This window comes from Pelophylax lessonae (genome assembly GCF_965119305.1).
Source record: "Pelophylax lessonae genome assembly, chromosome: 6".
NCBI classification, from domain to species: domain Eukaryota; kingdom Metazoa; phylum Chordata; class Amphibia; order Anura; family Ranidae; genus Pelophylax; species Pelophylax lessonae.
In genome coordinates this window covers 278,476,765-278,499,108 of record NC_138773.1, presented here as the reverse complement: position 1 = coordinate 278,499,108, position 22,344 = coordinate 278,476,765, and the positions used below count along the sequence as shown (strand labels likewise).

The window sequence follows — 22,344 nt, the reverse complement described above, 5'->3', positions numbered from 1 at the left end:
AACCATTGGACCCTCACCCTGTCAATACACAGTTTCATGATATTCTTAACATAACAATAATTACAAATAATTACTACACAAAACTAGATTGCTTTGAGTTGACCTCAGTACAGCGTCGAGACAGTTCATCCATGTGATGTGAATGACTTTTGGCCAAGCGAATTATCCATTTTCCCAGATTAACCAACGTTCCCTTCTAAATTGCTCCACAGTATTCACTGGAATGCTTCTAACTCTAAAGTGACAAGTTGGCCTTTCATATCGAGCTGTTCTTTAGACTATCACGTATATTGCCAAAAGAATGATATGTTGGACAACACCGTGAAAGCGCATAGTCTGACACTGTCCATAGCTTTAAATTAAACAGCTCATAAGAAGTCTATTGATGTGAACTTGGATTATAAATTATTTAAAATCAGAACACATACTGTTGTAGACTCTTTTCTGCTAGACTCTTTATACTGGTTCTTGAGCTTGAGCCATAGAAAGCATTACATAAGAAAGAAAATGCCTTTTGCTTTTACTTATACAATGTTTTTTGTTTTTACTGCCCTGAATATCGGGCATACAGCTAAAAAAAACAGCTCTATTACATCTAGTGCTTAATTGAGGAAATCCGGCTGACACTCAAGTAAGCCATTCATAAAAGAGTTGTGCTTAATACATTTTCTCAGCTGTCATTTTGTAGCAACCTTTGCTGGGGTATAGCTTTGTATGTGCGTGTGTGTGTGTGTATGTGGGGGGCTTTTTAATATATATAATAAAACAATCAAGTTGTTTTAACGTAAATTCCAGGTATGAATATTTTATACATAGTTACATTGGTCCAGCTTAGACCAATGTAACTATTGTACAAAATTCCAGGAATGAGTCCTAGAAAACTGATGAAGTCACATGGTGTGTGACGTAACGCGTAGGGCAGAGCCTTAGAGACTTCCCTGTCAAGATCGATGGTACAACTATCGACCTGTCCCCGCATGCCAAGGTACTAGGTGTTATCCTGCACTCTGAACTATCCTTTTGGCCTCACATCCGATTGCTGTCCAAATCTTGCCACCTCAACCTCGGCAACATCTTCAAAATATGTCCCTTCCTAACAAATGACACCACAAAGCTTCTTCCTGGTCATCTCTCGCCTCTGAAACTCCCTCCTCATTAGATTACCTTTACATAGGCTATCCCTTCTTCAGTCCTTTTTCAATGCTGCTGCCAGACTCATCTTCCTTACCAACTATTCAGTGTCTGCTACTCCTCTCTGCCAAGTCCTACACTGGTTTCCATTCACCCAACAATTTATATTTAAAATACTAACAACTTACAAAACCATCCACAACTTGGTCCCCAGCTACATCACTAAACTTGTCTAAAAATATTAACCAAATAATTATCTTCATTCCTCCCAAGACCTCCTGCTCTCTAGCTTCCTTGTCACCTCCTCCCATGCCCCCATCTAGGACTTCTTCCGAGCCCATCCCATCCTATGGAATTCCCTACCCCAATCTGTCAGACTATCTCCTACCCTGTACACTTTTAGACAATCCCTGGAAACCCTTCTCTTTAGAGACACTTATCCTTCCTTTAATAATAATTTAAGATATTCATGGTAAAATATATAGATAAACAAAACTTTTTTTTTTCAAGTTTTGGGTAAAGTAAACCGATGCCTGTTTAAAAACCAAGATATTTGCTTTCTCTGTGCCACTGGGGAGGTTAGCATTCCCTTCCTGTCCAGGAGGCACAACAAGAACTAAGAGCAAATTTCCAACTTTTACAGATGTCACCAAAGCATTCGTACCACTCTGGTTACTTATCCTCACCTCTTACTTTGGTGACAACTCCAGAATTCAGGATCCCCCCCCCATGTTCTGTCTCCATGATGATAGTTACAAGGGGGTTAATCCTCTCCAGTTGGGGCACAGACAAGCAAAAAATTTGACAGGGGTTATAACACTTCCCCACTCTATTAAAACCTTAAAAAATACAACCACATATATCCTTAAAAACAGAGTTGTATAAAGTACTCGAAACCCATACTTGAGTAGAAGTGGAAGTGCTCGATGAAAAAGTGACTTGAGTAGAAGTGGAAGTGCTCAATCAAAAAGTGACTTGAGTAGAAGTACTAAAGTATTCAACATTTTTTGTACTTAAGTATTGCAAGTAGTTTTTTTTTAAATTTGCTACTCAAGTACTGAAAGTAAAAGTACCAGTAGTTTTGAAAAAAAAATGCTACTCAAGTACTGAAAGTAAAAGTACAAGTACTGTGTTATGTAGTTATTAAAGAAAGAAGTCAAAAGTTTGAACATCATATTGTTTTTTATTATTTCAAATGCAGCTTTTATTTATACATACAGTAGCATTTATTTTCGTATGCGCTGATAATACACATGTTTTGAGCTTCATGAAACCTGCCATCTACTGTTCTGGCAGTGGTAATTTTTATAATTGTAACGAGTAACTATGCAGCACAAAAAAAAAATATCAGAGTAGAAGTATTGAAATCATCGAAAAAATGTAGTGAAGTAAAAGTGGAAGTAGGAGAAAAAATTCTACTCTAGGAAAGTACAGATACCGCCTTTTCAGTACTTAAGTACAGTAGTGAAGTAGTTCTACTTAGTTACTATACATCTCTGGTTTCGACATTATGCTGCCGTAGGTACTCTATACATTATTTGGACCACTATGGAGCCACATCTGCAATATCTACCAAACTTATACCAAAAGGAAATATTCAGGCATCTCTGCTTAAAAACATAAAGACCATCAATTCTCTAAATCTGTCCAGACCGAAGGCTAAATGTAACCATGTGACATTGGCTGTAGTTTGTACGGTATTTCACTATTGACAGGGTTGTCTTTTTCTTTCCAGGAAAGATTTCAAGTAAAGAATCCTCCGCACACTTATATTCAGAAGCTTAAAGGCTACCTAGATCCAGCAGTAACACGAAAGGTAAGAGGATATTTATTTCTGTGTCTTAGTTCCTCTATTTTCTGAAAGGTAATCCGTTACTCCGATGTTCCAAGGGGACATCTAACCAAAGTTTAAGAGTTGTCTGTATCATGGAAAGTCCGTGAGGGGATCCAAAAGAGTAGAGAGTTGAAAAACCTCACAATGCAGTCCAAAAATGGCATTAAGAAAAGGAGCTATTATTTATAGGTGAATTTGACCTCTTACCAGATCAGTGGGACAGCAACCGAGAACCGACTTCCCTTGTAGACATGGAAAAGAAATAACTTGGCAAAAAGGAAATCTGTACCTTAAAATACAACTTTACTGCTATGAAAATATATGTAATTATTAATATCCAGGCAGCCAGATGTGCTCATATCCCGTACTGATGTCTCATCTTGATGAACGGAGGAGATCATATTTCTGATTGCTTCTCCTGTCTTTTCCATTCAAACAATTTCAGCTTTGTGATGTCAGTTAAAGAACAGCTAAAGTAGTAATGCAGTTAAAGTTATAATAAACCCTGTGCATTTATTAGCACAAAAAAATAAATTTTCCCCAAGTAAACTGACCAGGCCTTTTTCTGGCACATTTTGTTTACATGTAAAAATCAGTATTTTTGGAATTTCCAAAAAATAATACACAATTCTTTGGTAAAATATAAAAGATGATGTTACGGTGAGTAAATTGATAGCTTTAAAATTGTGCACGCCTGCGCAACGGCGACAGATAATGTAACTTTCACTGTCCATAGGTGATGTTTTTTAAGCCTTTATAGGTTACCACTTTAAATTCACACAGGAGGCCTTGTGCTAGAATTACTGCCCATGATAAGTGTGTTTGCCTTCTTTTCGGAGGGGGGGGGGGTCACTTTTAATTTTTTTATTCATTATTTTATTTTTTTTTTTATTTTTACATTGTCGCTTAATACTTTTTTTTTTTTTTTAATACTTTTTTTTTTTAAATCACTTTTTTTGTTATTACAGGGAATTTAAATATTCCCTATAATAGCAATAGACAGTGACAGATACTCTTTATGGGGAGAACCCAGATGTCTCCTCTGCCGTTAAAAGAATTTGATCACACCAAGATCAGTGTGATCTAATGCTTTCCCTATTTAAAAATGGCGCTGTCTGCATCTGGGGAAACCAGAAGTGATGAATGCTCATTACTTCCGGTTCACAGAGGCGAACAGAGATGTTCCGGTCTCTATGGTCAGATGGCGAAAGAGTTAGATGGTTGCTTGGGTCTCCTGGTAGGTCCCCAGAGGAAAGAGTTAACAGTGGACAATGCAGTCTCAAGCCAGTGTGTTAGCTAGGAGAAAAGAAGGGGGAGCAGTGGAGTGCCTTGCCATCTTAGGCTATCATAGAGCCAACCCGAAACCATAAACCGGGGGCAGCAGTCATGGCATCAGCTTAAATAGGAACATTGGCAAGGATTAAAGATAAAGTAGCTGCATACTCAATGGGTGATTCAATCAGCTGCAGAAAGTGTTTACAAAAACAGAGGGAATATCAGTTTAACTTATTGGACTGCTGCTATGTGAATGGGGCAGGCTTTAATGACTGATTATTTGTTGGTAGCGTCCACCTTTAGCCAGGCTATGGACATTTATTATTTACACATTCTTAACAAGTAACTACTGAGTTTCACTAACTGACCTCTGTAGCTGCAGGCACTGTGGAGCTTGCAGATCAAAGCTTCATTTTCAAAGATCACAGCAAAACTACCTCAAGTTGGTACTCCCAACTGCTTAGCTCCTGCTCTCCTTCAAGTTCTTCTGCTCTGTGTTTACACTAGAGTTTAGATGGCTAGAAGTATTCAGATTCACTGCTGGGAGGGGAAGATAACCTGCTATGTCACTGCTAGGAGAGGGATCTGAACTGCTATGTCACTGCCTGGAGGGGAAGCTAAACTGTTATGTCACTGCTGGAAGGAGAGGCTAAGTTGCTATGCCACTGCTGGGAGGGGGAGCTAAGCTGCTATGTCACTGCCTGGAGGGGAAGCTAAACTGTTATGTCACTGCTGGAAGGAGAGGCTAAGCTGCTATGCCACTGCTGGGAGGGGGAGCTAAGCTGCTATGTCACTGCTGGGAGTGGAAGATAAGCTGCTATGTCACTGCTGGGAGGGGGAGATAGGCTGCTATGTCACTGCTGGGGGGGGAGCTAATCTGCTATGTCACTGCTGGGAGGGGAAGATAAGTTACTATAGTCAATGCTGGGAGGGGGAGATAAGCTGCTATGTCACTGCTAGGAGAGGGATCTAAACTGCTATGTCAATGCCTGGAGGGGACGCTAAGCTGTTATGTCACTGCTGGAAGGGGAGGCTAAGCTGTTATGCCACTGCTGGGAGGGGGAGCTAAGCTGCTATCTCACTGGTGGGAGGGGAAGATAAGCTGCTATGTCACTCCTGGAGGGGGGGAGCTAATCTCCTATGTCACTGCTGGGAGGGGAAGATAAGTTACTATGTCACTGCTGGGAGGGGGAGATAAGCTGTGCTAGGCTGCTAAGTCACTGCTGGTAAGAATTAGCTGGGAAGCTTTATATGTAATTATGTAAGGTCCATATCCAGACCACAACTTTACATGGTAAAGTCCACATTCTTCCTAAACTTTAGTTGAGTTTTTAATAATTGTTCTCAAGCTGAATTACGTATATGGTGTCTGCAGTGGAAGGACAACATCTGCCTGTTCTCAGTTGTGCTAACCTTCTGTATAGTACCTTGCAGTTCAGCCAACAATACCATAGTATTGGTTGCGAGTCCTCTCCCTAATGAAAAGAGGGAGGGGTCGCCACTTTTTCAAAGACATTTTTCAATAGGTTGTAAATTCTGTATATTTAATAAGTATTTGTGTCAGGCCCGAAGCAATCTGACTTTGGCACTGGTCCATGGAACTCCTAAGAGTGGATCAAATTCTAATGAGGACTAGACCAACCAGCTAAATATCCTCCAATCAAATTACTACTGTGTAGTCCTTGGCATTAATAAACCTATATATGCAGAGGACCGTATCACTGAAACCCTTCATAGCAATTTCAAGTTAAGCTGGAAACTGAGATTTTCATTTGGATGGTTATACGTTTTAAAAGGGAAAATTGGCTGGTACACAAAAGCCCATTTAAATTGATACTGTACTTATACTTCAAAAGTTCATACACAATAAAACACTAAGTGGTTAGGTATTGTAATAGTATTTCCATGACTGGTAGCTACAATGGAGCTCTTTGCACTCTGTCCTAGAATTAATATTTCTTATGAAAACACTGCTTATGAAAATTGAAACATAGACATTTGTGGGGCTACTATTGTTCTAGTGATGGCACAATTCCACAGCACTCACAGTATATAGGATTGGGAAAGTCTATGGCAGAGATGTCAAACCAAAGAGGCACAAAGGTCTGCTTTGTGTGGGCCTTCATTCTTGAACTGTAGAAAGTTTGGGAGATTAAAGTGTAGCTGTCTTAGACACAGAACAACAATTAAAACCAAAGACTAAAGCCGGCCATAGAGGGAGTGATTTAAGAAAAGCAATTGCTTCCCCCACCTGCGGAGCCATTCTGTTCTCCTGGTGGGGGGGGGGGGAGTTGTGCCCACCGGGTAAACACAGTAATTACTGCTATAATACTGTAGCTGCTAGCAATAATCGCATGTAACCCACCACAGGGTGCCGGCCAGCCAGCCATCCACCACAGGGTGCCAGCCAGCCACCCACCTTAGGGTGTCAGCAAGCCAGCCATTAGGAATTAAACAAAAATTAGCACGTTCAGTACCAGATTTGTGTCAAAAATTGTCTTTATTTTTCAAAACTTTAAATGTACAAAATATCGGCCCATATCGGCCGATTTCGATACATTGTGACCAAAATATCGGCCCTGAAAAAACCATATTGGTCTATCCCTAGTCTAAACGGTTGCCGGTAATTATCGCTCTCTGCTCTCAGTGCGTTTTATCAAAAATGAATTGTAGAAACAGGCATTAAAGAAATACGTTTAGAAGGGGATTCCTTTAATAATTGTAATCTATTTATGGGGAGTACATGTACAGACTTTTAAAGAATCAAGATAAAACAATTGAGAACTAAAAATTGAAAACATATATGTAATTATTTTTTTTTCACTTCAGTTAAGCTTTACAGTTTTCCCCTCCTTGACCCATTTAATGTAATTGCTGGCCTCACTAACCAATTGGGAGGCAAAGGCACTGTCAAGCTCAACTGCTACAGGAATACTTAAAGCGGAAGTAAACTCTCCAACTCTGATTCTGTTTTTCATCTAGTCCATTTTATTAGGCTATTAACAATCCTTTATAATCCATCCCCAATTGCGTGTTACTCACTTTATTTACCTCTTTGAAAGTCTGTGCCTCCAGGGATAAACCGGCACCATCCTAGATATTGTTTTCCGGGTCCGCATTTCAGATTACTTCCGCCCTTTCATGTAGCCCTAGCTGTAATCTTGCACATGCGCGATAGTTTCTTAGCCAAGCCTCGTTCGAGTTCTAATAACATACACTGATGCTGCTGCTGATCCCCACTATAGTATGCCGTCCTCTGCCCAGGTTTACACCCCAGGTGACGTCACACGGTCACATGGGGTGTAGCAGGAACTTGTGAATGAAACCGTAGTCTCGCGTTTTTTGAGCGCAGTGCTGCAGGGAGTGGAATTAACATACACGGCACACTTGTCAGTGGACTGACTACACATAGACCGTGCCATGAATCAGATGACGTCATTAGAAAGAACGGAACAGATTACAAGACAACTGAGCAAGTAAGGAGACATCTAAATGCAGCGATCATTAGTGTTATTTATGCTGATTTCAATGTGATAAAGTTGTGGGGGAGAGATTACTACCACTTTAAAGTGTTTGTTACCCCGATACTTCCCAATGGCCTCAAAGGGCCCATTTTTTTCTTGCTGAAAAAAATGCCTTTTTTTATTTAAAAGCTGGATACACACTATCCAATTTTTGTGGTTAGATTTCCTTAAAGGCCCGTACACACGATAAGAAAATCTGAAGGGAAATTTCGTCCGATGACCGATCTGTCGATTTTCGGATTGTTAGTATGGTGCTTTCGACAGCCGACTCCGACTTTTCGGCTGACAAAATCCTGATGTGCAGGCTACAAAATTTTTGTTGTCCGTAATACAACGTCCGATTTTCGTCTCATTAGTACAGATTTTGACGGAAAAAAAATCTTAAGAGCAAGACTAGGCATGCTCAGAGACGAAAGAACACATACAAAACAATCCAACACATGACATCACTTCTGAAGTAGAATTCTGTCGTAGGGGAAAATTCGTATGAAATTAACCTCTTCACTTTCCACATCAGACTAGCATGCCACAAAAAACGGACGACAGATCTTTCGATAATCTGATCGTGTGTACGGGGCTTTAGATTTACCTTCAGCTATGTAGTGCAAGGGCCTGCCTGATTGCATACAAATTAAAAGTGTTTAGATTTGATTTGACCTCATAATATATGGTTTTGGTAAATCTAAAGGAAAAAATCTAAAGACAATTGTATAGTGTGTATGGCCCATAACTCTAAACTGGTAACCTGTAGAAATGTTTAAAGAGTCGCCTATGGAGATTTTTAAGTACCAATGTTTGTCGCCATTGCACCAGCATGTGCAATTTTGGAGCATGACATGTTGGGTATCTATTTACTCGGCTTAACATTATTTTTCACATTATAGAAAAAAATTGGGCTAACTTTACTGTTCTCTTATTTTTTTAATTTTAATTTAATTTTTTCCCCAAAAAATTGCTTTTGTAAGACCGCTGCCCAAATACAGTGTGACATAAAGTATTGCAACGATCTTCATTTTGTTCTCTAGGGTCTCTGCTAAAAAAAATATATATATATATATATATATATATAATGTTTGGGGATTCTAAGTAATTTTCTAGCAAAAAATACAGATTTTAACTTGTAAACAACAAGTGTTAGAAATAGGCCCGGTCCTTAAGTGGTTAATATGTACAAGTAGAATCAGCTGCCTACACCTCTGGATCTAATTATTGCTTTAAAGATGTTTTTTTAAATGGAAAGTACCCTGTGGTTTTTTTTTTTTCGTGCTTAGTGTGAATTGTTTAGGTTTTTGATGTTTTTTTACACTTTAAACCACCTAATTCTAAAGCCTCGTACACACGCGTCGAAATTCAGCCAGGAATTTTCGTCCGACGACCGATCTGCCGATTTTCGGCTTGTTAGTATGATGCTTCCGACAACCGACTCCGGCCGAAAAAAATCTGGTGTGCAGGCTATAAAATTTTTGTCCTCCGTCAAAACACATCCGATTTTCGTGCAGTCAGTACAGATTTTGACAGGGAAAAATCTTACGAGCAAGACTGGGCATGCTCAGAGAAGAAAGAACACAAAGAAAGCAAACCAACACATGACATCACTTCTGAAGTAGAATTTTGTTGGGCGAGAAAATTCGTGTGCAGTCTAGGCACATTCCAACCAACAAAACACAACTCTGGACAAAAGATGGACGACCGGTCGGCGGAAATTCGTTGCGTGTGTACTAGGCTTAACGCTTAGTGCAGTAAACAACAAATGTTTGTGATAAACAATGTAAAGTTGGGATTTTCAATTTGAAAAAAAAAAAAAAAAACTTAAAAAATAAAAAATCAGGGAGCAGCAAGTATCAAATACTATGATGTGAGATAAATACAAAATGATTTTTAAAAATGCTGTTCTTTTCCTTTTTTTATAGGACGTTTGGTTTGTGTCATGGAATTTTGCCTAATATTTATTAATTTTTTTTTTTTTTTTTAATATTTATTAATTTTGCACACTGATCACGTATTTAAATGAATATATATGATGTGTATGAAATGTTTATGTAGTATTATTTAGTTGATTTAAAGGGAAGGTTATGATGGGTAAACCATCCATGGACCCAAGACAGCAGCTGAAAAATCCAACTTCTGCTTCCATTCTGTTAACAATAGTAGCATATATGTGCAAAATCACACCTGTTGAGGGTGCATGTTTATGTCTTGAGCAGATCCCTCTGGCGGGTTCATTATTTTAGAACAGAAGGTTTTAGGAGAGTCGACGCAGGGTTTGCTCATAGACATACAGTCTATAATTGACCAAATCAGATAATGTTCATCTTATGTCATATAAACAGGCATTTTGTTAACTACAAGTAAAGAGCTCCAAGGCACCCTGAAGACTAGAAGTAGCATATTGCTATATTTCCTGTAATGCAGCCATGACCTTGGAATCCAGATGGTGTTACAAGGCCAGCTATAATTTGTTCTGAAAAATACTGAACATGTGCAGCAGTCTCATTGCAGCGTGCAGCTGGGGTGTGAGGAGGACAGCCTGCATCACTAGGCATAAGTCGCCCTTGGAGCAAAAGTCTCCTTAAATCGCTGCCAGAAATATGAAAATGTGAGGTTCACCATACACGTAAGATGAGGACCTACCTAAACCATCCAATCGATTTGGATCCAGTTGGGCAGGCCCTAGCACTATAAATTTGTGGGTAGATCTAAGGAAGATTATACAATCAGAATTTAACTTGCATGATGAGACTCAGGGTGTTTTCACACTTGGTGCGATTGCCTGGTCCGAACCAGAGTTCGATTGCTCCCCCCTCCTCCTGCCCCCGATGGACTGTGTTCACATTTGACTTTTGTATATGAACCGTGGTACACTTGTGTCATCAAGCTGCAGCCGGCGTGTACTCATGTTGCTTGGCAACCGCTGTAAACGAGAAGGGGACAAAATGGATAGAATTGATTGCTTTGGAATGATTGCGTTCTCATCAGAAGTGAACCGTACTCAAGTTCACATGAACCGTACCCCAGACCACCCTTTTTAAGTGGACTCGGGTACGGTTCACGGGTGTACACCAGAGTTCAAAGACAGTGTTCACATCATCAAAACGAACCGAATTCTGACGTCAATCGAACCCGGGTACGCACCAAAAGTGCTAGTGTGAAAACACCCTAATAGTGCGTAAATTGTAATTTAATTTCGTTTCTCTTTAGAAGTTTCGCAGAAGAGTACAGGAGTCCACTCAAGAACTGAGGGAGCTGGAAATTTCTTTGAGGACAAATCACATCGGGTAAGTTTTATTCTCTAATTACCTAGAGAAGAATAGTTTACTCTACTGGTGTCCTCCTGACCAGAAGAGAGGGATCTAATGCTGTAAACTGCCAGGTGGATTGTGAAAATCGGTATACACAGGACTGGAAAACCCCACACGCATTTCCAAGTCAGTCCCATGATGTGGTAGTTTAAATAAACGGTATCACAATATATACCAGATTCTTGTTGGGATTTTTTATTTTATTACATGAGCTACATCTGGACCCATCAGGAATGGAGTTGATACATCAGAGGGGATGATTATCTTTGAGGGTAGAGTTTATCTATCTGCTTGCTGAATTGTTGGATCTGGTGAGTGCAATATCCTACTAGCATGAGGTGGAGCACGCTTGGTGGTTTGAAGGAAGTCCTTTCCAGCATTATATTGTATTCACACAGGAATTTTTTGATGATTGGGTTCACACTAAATGGAACAAGTGCAAAAAATTGAAAACCGTCGCCCTGGTGGGACTTTAACTTAAGGTGAACGCCGTAGTCACTTAATTGGTAATGCATATACCAATATACAATACAGACATCAATGCAATACATGACAAGCATGATAACCATATGGCAATATCAGTGTTGAATAAAATTGACATATATGATTGTTTTGAACTCGACGTGTTTCGTGGGTCTGAGTGCCCACTTATCGGGAGTATATGTAAATGAGCCTGTCTATAAGGTAAACAAATATGCAAGGTATCAATATTAAATATACTTATCATTAGCCTATAAGGGCGGAAACTCAATAAAATATATAACCCAAGTGGGGAGATCCACACTTACATAGCGGCTAGACCACACTAAAAGGTATGACGCAACCATGTAGTGGAGGCAACCAAGTCTGATCCGGGAGTTGAAGGGACCATGAGGTGCAGCAGGCAAATGGGAGCCAGACGAGAAGGTATGTATAAATAGATGTATAATATAGCTTGGTTGCCATATTGCTGTCTGAAAATAAATAAATATGTAATGGTCATGTATACAAGATATATGTGTACTGACTGAATCACAGTTAATGAACTCTTAACACAAATGCACGGTCATTTCAGTGAATGGGAATGTATGACGTCTTAATAATATTGCAAAATGGCTTGACTTTTTCACTACTGCAGGTTTATTGATGTACACTTTGGGCTAGCGCCTTTATCTATTTATTCTTTTTGCTTAGAGCCATTGGGCATTTAAAAGAGGCAGCTGATAATATTAAAATATTCACTATTGTTAGGGTGAGGTGTGAAACACACCTGTTCATATATATTTGTATAAATAGGTGAGAGAATTCTTTTGATTTACATTAAATTTGAGATTTTTTTATTAAAACTTTTAGGTTGGTATTACACCTAGCACTCTCTTTCTAATAGTTTAATACATGATGTGTCCTATTGGTAAATTTATTTTGCGTCTTTTTTTATGCTGGCCATACATTATTTAATTTTCCTATTCAATTTCCTTTATATTTTCCTTCATCTATGTAGTGCAAGGGCCTGCCTGATTGCCTACAAACTAAAAGTGTTTAGGTTTGACCTCATATTATATGGTTTTGGTAAATCTAAAGGAAAATTGTACAAGAGAAATGAGTAATGTATGGCCAGCCTTAGTGGTGAGCAGTGATGGGGCTTTATTATTCAGTCTTAATTTGCTGCAGGCAGTACTGGCAGTTTCCTTAGGGCTCTTTCACATGGACTTTCCAATCAGGTCCGCCTGAAAAACGGACAGATTGGACCTTCCAGGGACCTGATCAGACCCTATAGTGCAGCGGATGTCAGCAAACACGTGTCCACTGACACCCACCGCCATCCGATCTGATCCTGCCTGTAAAAACAGACAGAGGGTGGTCCTATTTTCCATCCGTCTAGCGGATCGGATCAGATGGAAATCCATAGAGGAGAGCGGGACTGTGTCCATGTCTGCTCTGCACAGTGGATTGGACACAGACCTGTCCTCCACCTGCTCAGCAGGGATCAGCAGAGCGATCTGCTGAGCAAGCGGAATCTGCTACATGAAGGCACCTGTGTATTAGTGGCCAGCAGTATTCTTAGTTGTTGTTAGTGGCAGGCAACACAAACAGCTGCCTTAGGTTTTGTTAGTTGCAGGCAGCACCAGCAGCATCCTTATATTTGTTAGTGGCAGACAGCACCAACAGCATCCTTAGTCTTTATTAGTGGCTGGTAGCACCAGTAGCATCTCTAGTTTTTATCAGTTGCAGGCAGCAGCAGCAGCAGTAACCTTAGTCTTTGCTGGTGGCAGACAGTGCCAGCGGCATCCTTAGTTTTTGTTACCAGGAGAAAAGCTGGATACATTTCCTGGTTCGAGACTTCCGCCCTGCTCCAGGTTTGCTGACATGTCATGCATTGAGCGCTGGCTGGTCCGGCTTGGCTCCCATCTAAACAACGGGTTTGATACATCTTTTCCCACAGCTTTTGGATTGCTTTCAACCTTCAGCTCACCCCAGGGGTTCGGACCAACTCACCCAGTGGACCTGCAGTCATTTAACGATCGCCACCTGGAATCGGTCTGGTACAGCATTGGTTGTATTCAATTTCATTAATATTCCATATATTTTAAAACTTTGACTTTTCCAATAAATGTTTTTTACATCCATTTGGTTGTTTACACAGTACTTTGAAAATACCAATACCTGGCTAGCGCTGCCTTCCTTTTCTCCTGGCAACTTTAGGCTGGCTTACAGCAGTTCACTGGAGCAGCACCGGTTTGGTTTGGAAATTTCTACAGTACAGTTGCCGCAGTGATAGCGCTGGAACTTTTGTTGCAACTTAGTTTTTGTTAGTGGCACGCAACAGAAACAACTGCCTTACTTTTTGTTGCAGGCAGCACCAACAGCATTCACAGGAATAAGAAGCGGCAAGCGGCACCAACAGCATCCACAGAATTAAATAGTGGCTGGCTGCAGCAACAGCATCCAAAGAATAAAGTAGTGGCAGGCTGCACCAATAGCATCCAAAGAATGAAGTAGTGGCAGGCTGCACCAATAGCATCCTTAGTCTGTATTAGTAGCTGGTAGCAAAAGTAGCACCCCTAGCCTTTATAAATTGCAGTCAGCAGCAACAGGATCCTTGGCCTTTGCCAGGGACAAGCAGCGCCATCCTTAGACTTTTATACTGAATTGCAGCACCAAAAGCAGGTGTTATTAGCAGCATTTTTCTTTTTTAATGACAGAAAGCACCAGCATAATATAAACAATTTATTAGTGGCAGTGAGAACCAATGGGGATTTATTTATAGCAGTGTAGTTACATTCTGATACATTATCGTTCTTTCTTTAAGGTTTATAGATCATGTTTTATTCTTTACACCTAGACCAGCTTGAATTAGTTGTCAATACTAAAAAAATTAAACCTTGAGGTACAGGAGTTTGGCAAAAATATGGAAACACTACATGATTTGCAGGTGTGATAGTTATTTTATTTTTCATGTTGAAAGCGGAAGTGATGTAACATTCTTTTGCTTCCGCTGTTTGACGAGACACCTAGCTAACAGGTGGGAAGCCTCACTTTCATCATTCACTGCGTGCTCTGCTAGTAATATGGAGTCACGTCAGAGCTTACTGAGTTTCAGAGGGGGCAAATTGTTGGTGCCCTCTTAACTGGAGCTTCTGTGACTGAAGTTGCCAATTTATTTGCAGTGTTGTGAGGTACAGTACCAAAGGTTATGACGACATATACAGTTTATGGGAAAACGTAGTCTGATAAGCATAAGCGTGGTCAACTGACTGAAAGAGACAAAAGGGCATTGCGCAGGATTGTGACCCAGAAAAAGAAAACAACTGCTGCAAAAGTGACCAGAGCTCAATGTCAAAGTCTTCCAAAGCCCATGTCCAGAAACACTGTGTTGAGGGAACCCCCTAAGAAAAACATTTGTGGATAAGCTGCAATTACCAAGCCACTAGTGAACGATATTCTTGCTCAGAAGAGCAGAGAGTAGTAAAAAACCCATAAATCATGGACAATCAATCAATGGAAGACTATATTATAGTCCAGTGAATCGAGCTCCACACTTTTCCCAAACACCAGGCGTGTTTATGTGTTGTGAACATGGTACCAAGCTTAAGACCAGGACTGTCTTGTGGCAGCGATAAAGCATGGTGGCGGCGCAATCATGGTTTAGGCAGCCATATCATCTTGGTATTCTGCAAGCCCCACCATCACCTTGAAAGGTAGATTCAATGCCAGAGGCTATGTACAAATTTCGGCTGACCATGTGCACACGATGGTGCAATAATTAGTTCCTGAATATAGCGCCATTTACCAAGCAGGTGTTGTTAAATCATGGTTTGACAAGCATGCAGACAAAGTCTCGCACCTTTCTTGGGCGCCACAGTCACCGGACCTCAAAATCATATGGCCACTATGGTCAATTTTGGAGAACAAGGTTCGGGCTCATTTTCCACCTCCAGCATCTCTGCGAGAACTGGAACAATTTTTGCATGAAGAGTGGTATCAGATTCCATTATCCACCATCCAAGACTTGTGTTTGTCAATTCCCAGGAGAATTCAGGCCGTCTTGGATGGCAAAGGCAGTCCAACACCATATTCAGTAACAATTTGTTCTTTTACCTTTTCCATAATTTTGTTCAACCCCTGTATATAGGTAGCAACAATTCTCTGCTAAGTGCTAGCCCTAGCATTTCTGCAGTGCACCAGGCCACCCTACCCCTGCCTGTGATGCAGGAAAGTTGTTCCCAAACATACAACTGCAGGCTTATTACTGACTCTGATGATGCAAGTTTTTTAAAGCCACCAATCACATTTAATAATCCCTTATACGTTTCGATTGTGAGTACTGATAAAAGAAAAACAAAGGAGTACATTTCACAAAAGAGGTTTCTGGAAGTATACTCCCAGTGCTCCTATGAGATGCTCTCTGGATTCTGCCTGCAAAGGTGTGACAATGTATTTCAAATAAGGAGAATTGAGTGAACTTTATGATTTTAGAAAAGCTGCATAGTTTGCATTATTAATAGTTCACTGATTGATTTTATTTTCCTGCAATTGCTATTTAAATATTTCTGGAAATCAGTAGAAGCTGTTCTGTGTCTCTGCCATTTTATCAGGTTTAGGATATCCTGTCAATTAGGATGTGCTTAATCTACATTATATCGTCAATTAGGAGGTGCTAATTAGATTTCTTTAATAATAATAATCTAATTTGGATTATTGTCATAACTCCATTCGATTTTTTTATGCTTTCTGTGTCGGTGGCATATACAATATCAACTAACTTTTTGTCCAGGAGACTCAACACAAAGAGATTGACAGCCCATCACACTGATCCGACTTGGACCACGACTTGGTCAGCCTGACAAGTCGCGGTCCGTCGCGTCCCATAGTGTAGTACAGGAACGGTTCTAATAGGAGCAACACAAGTCGCCCCGACTTTAAATCTTTCGAAATTAAAGAGAAATTCCCTCTAAGACAATTGTGACCAGAGCTAGTGTCCCTATTGGAAGATTTCCCCTCTATTCCTGTTCTGGTGACAACTCAAAATATACAATTTTTCCTCATTTTTAAAAGGAAGCAGTAAAATCCAGACAGGGCATTCATGTCTTCTCCACCCTATTTGAAACTAAAAGAAAAGTGTGAGCTTTAGATACTCTTTAATGATCAATCTACATTAGGCAGTGTTGTGAGGAGGTGCGCGGGATGTTGGCCGCTCCGAGCCTTGGCAAGAACAGGAGGATATACAAGCTTTGTGGGCGATAGAAGAAGGCCCGGTAGGTCGGGAATGCCGGGGGAAGGCGTACAGCTGATAAGTACGTGGCTGAGTGTTGACAGCTGGAGGTCCTGGCTCTGCCATCCTGCTATGAAGTCTCTCATTCTCTAACTATCTATGATGGTATCATTCGGTTATCGGTGTGTGGAGTCATAAGAGGACCCTGGATCTCTTAAAGGTCCCAGCTGGTTATTAAGCCAGAAGTATTATTGACCTCCGGAAACGGGGTCAGTATGAGTTGGTAAGAGACCATTTTAGCCTTTGGTGGTGGTGGCAGTGCTATCAGAGCCTATCTATGGTGACGGAGAGTGGTGTTCATCACATCAAGGATTTTTCTATACTTCACCTATGGACTGTTTTCTGATCTTTATGGACATTTGGTATTAGCGCAACATTTACCTATCTTATTTTTATATTGTGCATATCTCAGGAAATAGTTGCAGCAAACTTTGACTCGTTGCTATTTGCACTAGCACGGTATTTTTCTTCTTTTATTTTTATATTTTTCAACTTACCATTTTTTAATGAGGTGGTTGTATTCATTTTCTATTCTCTTTTTTTTTCTATGATCTTCTTTTTTTGGCCTTTTTTGTATTGTTACTTGGAAATCTTGTGAGTAACACACCTCCTGTCCCTGGCGGCTACGCTCATTCACTACACTTTTATTATGGAGGGAGCTATGGTTGCCACATAAGTCTATTCCAATGATTTGGACTACAAATTTCTCCCATTACATGGAGGATGGGGGGAATTCGTTTACAGAAGATAGCCTGACAGGAAGATAAGGTTGTTTGTGTTTTCGATTGAATTCTCAGGAGGTGACAAGGACCCTGCATTTCTGGCAGGATCATTAAGTATTTTTTATACTCGTTGAAAATAATTTTAGCCTGAAAAAAGTAAACTAATGCAGCAACAAGATCCGTGGACTGGTAAGCCACAATACATTTCATTTTTCGTTCTTGGGTTCGGATACACTTTAAACTGACAGAATTCCCCATTTGCTGTTTCGGAAAAGTTTCCATAATTTACCTTTATGATTGGCAGGTTTGAACATGTAGACATTACCTGCAATTAAATGTACTCTAAGTGTTTTTTTTTGTTTTATCCTGCCTCTGGTAGTGCAGGATATCCATCTGCAGAGTATTTATTAATTACATCTATTAGGTTTTTATAAGGTCTGTAAGAACCAGTTTGATGCTGCCAGACTGGTGATCTAAGCAGTTTTCTGTGCCAAAGAAAGAGTGGATTTGGATGCCCACTAAAGCCTGGTCATGTTACCCATTTGTGAGCTGCTTCCTATAAACCTGAACATTAGCAGTATAGTGAAATGGAAAAACCACATCTTCAAATAAGGATATTTATAGCCAGACCGCAAAGTTTAGTCTACTTTTTCCATATGGATGAGCTTGTTGGGGGGAGTACACCCCATTCATCATTGCTGCTCAATGTATAGGAGAAGAGACAAACTGTCATTATTGTAATGTTGATGTTAAAGGAGGATTTAGCTTCAAAAGTAGCTTTATAGGAAAAATATAGCAATAATAGCATTCACAGTCTTGCATGAAAAGTTTCCTATTGTGTAGCATTATGTACTGAAATGAAAACTAAAATCCAAGGAAAAAACTCGGAGTACATGAAAAAGCAAGATCAATCATTATATTACAAACGTATTGCAGCTAGTTTTTAATATTTAGGATTTTTTCCAGGAATCCCAAAATTGGTTAAAGAAAAAAGTGGTATTGATTGAAGGTATATTATAATGTAAATATATTTTTAATGGTCACTCCCCCCCAAAAGGTGTCAAATGGGGCACCAGAGGGGGGAGGAGACAGATAAGAGGAGCTTCCACTTTTGGGTGGAACTCAGCTTTAGGTAGACAGTCTCCATGGGTCATGCCTTAGTCCTTAAGCTGGCCACACAGTAGTACCATTTTGTTTGAAAATTTTCAATGTCAGAGCCTTCATTCTGTTTTCTAATCATTAGAGTTCAAATTGACAAATTTTTACCGCAATAACGCCAAAATTCAAAAGAGCAGAATGGAAAATCTTTCTCACATGAACACATTTCTAACAGTGAAAGTGGATTTCTTTCAGGAAAGTCTTTTTATGCCAAAATTGAATGTTAAAAATAAACAAAATGTTGAAGTAGTTTTGAACAGCATTTGCCATGTCATTGAATGTGCTGGGAATTTTACGAACGTTCGTATTATTTTTCAAATTCATTTTGTTGGAAACTCTACTGTACTCTTGTATGGGCAGCTGTAGGTACAGAGGGGCTATTGGGAGAATGTACTTCCTCCTCGTGAGCTGCATCTGTGTTGTTGAACCTGAGTTGAGATCCACCTTTGTGGTCAGCCAAAACAAAGCTGCTCCAGGCGCTGGATCAATGCACAGAAGATCAAAAGCAATATCTCCCTGCCAGGGGAAAACTGATTACTATAGCAAGTTAGCAAGTGGACTTTTTTTTTTGCAATGCCTTAAAAAATAAACCCAAAAGCAAAATGTATTATATTGCAGCTTACCAATTCTTAGATGTGGTGACTGCATTTGTTTCCTTTTTAGGCTTTCTTTCCTTTATTTTCACCTGTTGATCTTCCCAGTAAGTCTGTTGTTTTTCAAAAGAATAAGGACCCCTGCAGATGTAGCAATGACAGGGATGAGACAAACCATTTTCAACTGACAGGAGTGCTTACAATGATCAGCTTTTATTTATCTATAACCTTTTTCCCAAAAGGAAAAAAAACAGTTTGCTGTAACTGCTTATAAAGTGTTAGCTGAAGTTTGTTAGTGTATCTAAATCTGCTAGTACATCTAACACTCCCCTCCCTCCAAACTGACAGTGCTGCTGTCCAAAGGTTGTTCCTTCATCCAGAATGGCGCACTTTTAATACAGGGGTTGTGTTTCTGGCTGGTTCTTGTGTTTCTGACCAGGTGTAAACAGAGGGAAAAGGGCCTATAAACTAATGCAGCCACCACATATAATGATTGGTAAACTAAAATATATTACAATTTTGGTTCTGGCTTTAATTAGACATACTCCATGCTCACATAAGCTTAGTAGCATTGCCATATATACACAAAGCAGAGTTACTGAGCTGGTTGCAAGGATGCTGGCACTGCTTTCACTATGACAACCAATGGTGCTGAGTGTCCCTGCACCTGCATCCTTGCAACCAAGGACGCTGTGCATCCCAGCCACCAGTTCCTAGCAAACAAGGACTCTGTGCATCCAATCCACCAGTGTCCTAGCAACCAAGGACACTGTGTATCCCAGCCACCAATGTCCTAGCAAACAAGGACACTGTGCATCCCAGGCACCAGTGTATTAGCTACAAAGGACGCTGTGCATCCCTGCCATCAGTTCTTAGCAAACAAGGACTCTGTGCATCCAAGCCACCAGTGTCCTAGTAACAAAGGTCGCTGTGCATCCCAGCCACCAGTGTCCTAGCAAACAAGGACACTGTGCATCCCAGCCACCAGTGTCCTAGCAAACAAGGACACTGTGCATCCCAGCCACCAGTGTCCTAGCAACCAAGGGCACTGTGTATCCCAGCCACCAATGTAATAGCAAACAAGGGCACTGTGTATCCCAGCCACCAATGTAATAGCAAACAAGGGCACTGTGCATCCCAGCCACCAGTGTCCTAGCAACCAAGGACACTGTGCATCCCAGCCACCAGTGTCCTAGAAAGCAAGGACACTGTGTATCCCAGCCACCAGTGTCCTAGCAAACAAGGACACTTTGCATCCCAGCCACCAGTGTCCTAGCAACCAAGGATACTGTGCATCCCAGCCACCAGTGTCCTAGCAAACAAGGACACTTTGCATCCCAGCCACCAGTGTCCTAGCAACCAAGGATACTGTGCATCCCAGCCACCAGTGTACTAGCAACCAAGGGCACTGTGTATCCCAGCCACCAGTGTCCTAGCAAACAAGGATACTGTGCATCCCAGCCACCAGCTTCCTAGCAACCAAGGACACTCTGCATCCCAGCCACCAGTATCCTAGCAACCAAGGCTGCATAAATGCATGAGAGAGTTGGCAAAAATGGCCACATGGGGTGGCATCCAGAATGTCTATACGACACCGTATAGCATGATCCCCCAGAAACATTAAAAAGGCTGGTTTGTTCTCCAGTGGGTGTCCCTGTTACCATGGGAAACCACCCACAATTCACCAAATAAGAAGCTGAAATGTTTCTGGTGGATTATGGATGGGTTGCCGCAGCAATGGAGTTGCCTGGCTTTTGAATGTTTTGAGGATGGGAACAAAAACTGCCTCAGGAGGCATTTAACCTATGCATGCTCCTGCAGGGCCCTCATCCCCATCTGGGCCCCATAGCAGCTACATTGTTTGCTATGTCTGGAGTTATGCTGTTGACATCTTAACAGTTTTAATGAGGTCCCTTGCTGGACTCCTTAGTATTTCTAAGAAATCTTTAAGAGGATTATCCATTTTAATTGGACTGACCCTCTGCCCTGATAAAGTATGTTTAGGATCACTTTGATCTCATAAACTATAAAATGATATTCCACTCTATGAAACAAGGCGTCTGTTGTTTCGAGGGCCTCAGCGAGCTGATATACAGTACAAGGCCTTTTAAAGCCTCAAAAGTCAACCTAGGGCTTATGCACACTGCAGCTCAAAGACGATGTTCCTACAGGCATTTGAGCTTTTTTAAACTCTCATTTTTTTTTCTGCCTGGAAACTCCCCTCCATGTTACCCAATGTATCCATGCACACCATGGCCTTTTCAGGAGTTTACAGGCAGAAAATAAGCCCGCCAAACAATTTTGCTCTCCGCATTTCTAAAAGGAGCTTTTGAGGAGAAAAGACACCAACTACCCAAAAACATGCGCAAAAGCACAAAAAAAATAAAAAATGAGCTAAGGGGAGGGTTTGTAAAGGAAATACACTATCATAGAAGCTCGAAAAAGATAAAAAAAAAAAAAAACGCTCAATAAAAATGCGTGAAAGAGCAAAAAAAAAAAAAGCCCAAGCGTCTTCAAGCATTTATAGGCAGAGAAATACAAGCTCAATGCCTGTAAGCAGCTTTTTTCTGAGCTGCAGTGTGCATGAGCCTTAAAGTGGAAGTAAACCCTCCTATCGTTTTCAAGCAAGGAAGCTGCCATCTTGGCCTTTGTTTGATCTTCAACTGCCATGATGCTGCAAATGTGATCAGTTATTATACCAGCCATTGGATGGTTTGACAGTTTGGTTGAGAGCACAACCAATGAGAGTGTTACATTTCCGGCACGTGCCGGAAATGTAACTGTTTTATTATACTGTTAAATGAATGAGTTTACTTCCTCTTTAACTTGCACGTCGCTTTTGTAGGTCTGGAGCAAATGCCATTTGTGAACCTTTATTAAAGCAGCCCAGATCACCCCACAAATGATTACTAATAACTTTCCTTGGTATGATTCTTTTCCTGGCAACACTGGAAACATTTCTGGATAGAATTTGATCTTGGAACTTTTTAAAGAGCGATTTAGTCAGCTTCTCTGGAATGAACAGAACTTTCACTTTATAGCAGCAGGACAAACTA

The 22,344-nt window shown here is 40.6% G+C and overlaps 1 protein-coding gene across 6 annotated transcripts in view; it reads left to right on the top strand.

Moving 5' to 3' along the window:
- FMNL2 (formin like 2) overlaps nt 1-22,344 on the top strand; it is a 333,795-nt gene that overhangs the window by 200,172 nt on the left and 111,279 nt on the right. For 5 of the 6 annotated variants that reach the window (XM_082261105.1, XM_082261110.1, XM_082261107.1 and 2 more), the window contains exons 3-4: nt 2,867-2,947; nt 10,963-11,039. In XM_082261105.1, the coding sequence (XP_082117231.1) occupies nt 2,867-2,947; nt 10,963-11,039 (158 nt within the window). The remainder of the gene's footprint in view (nt 1-2,866; nt 2,948-10,962; nt 11,040-22,344) is intronic. The other variant, XM_082261106.1, reaches the window with a different exon arrangement.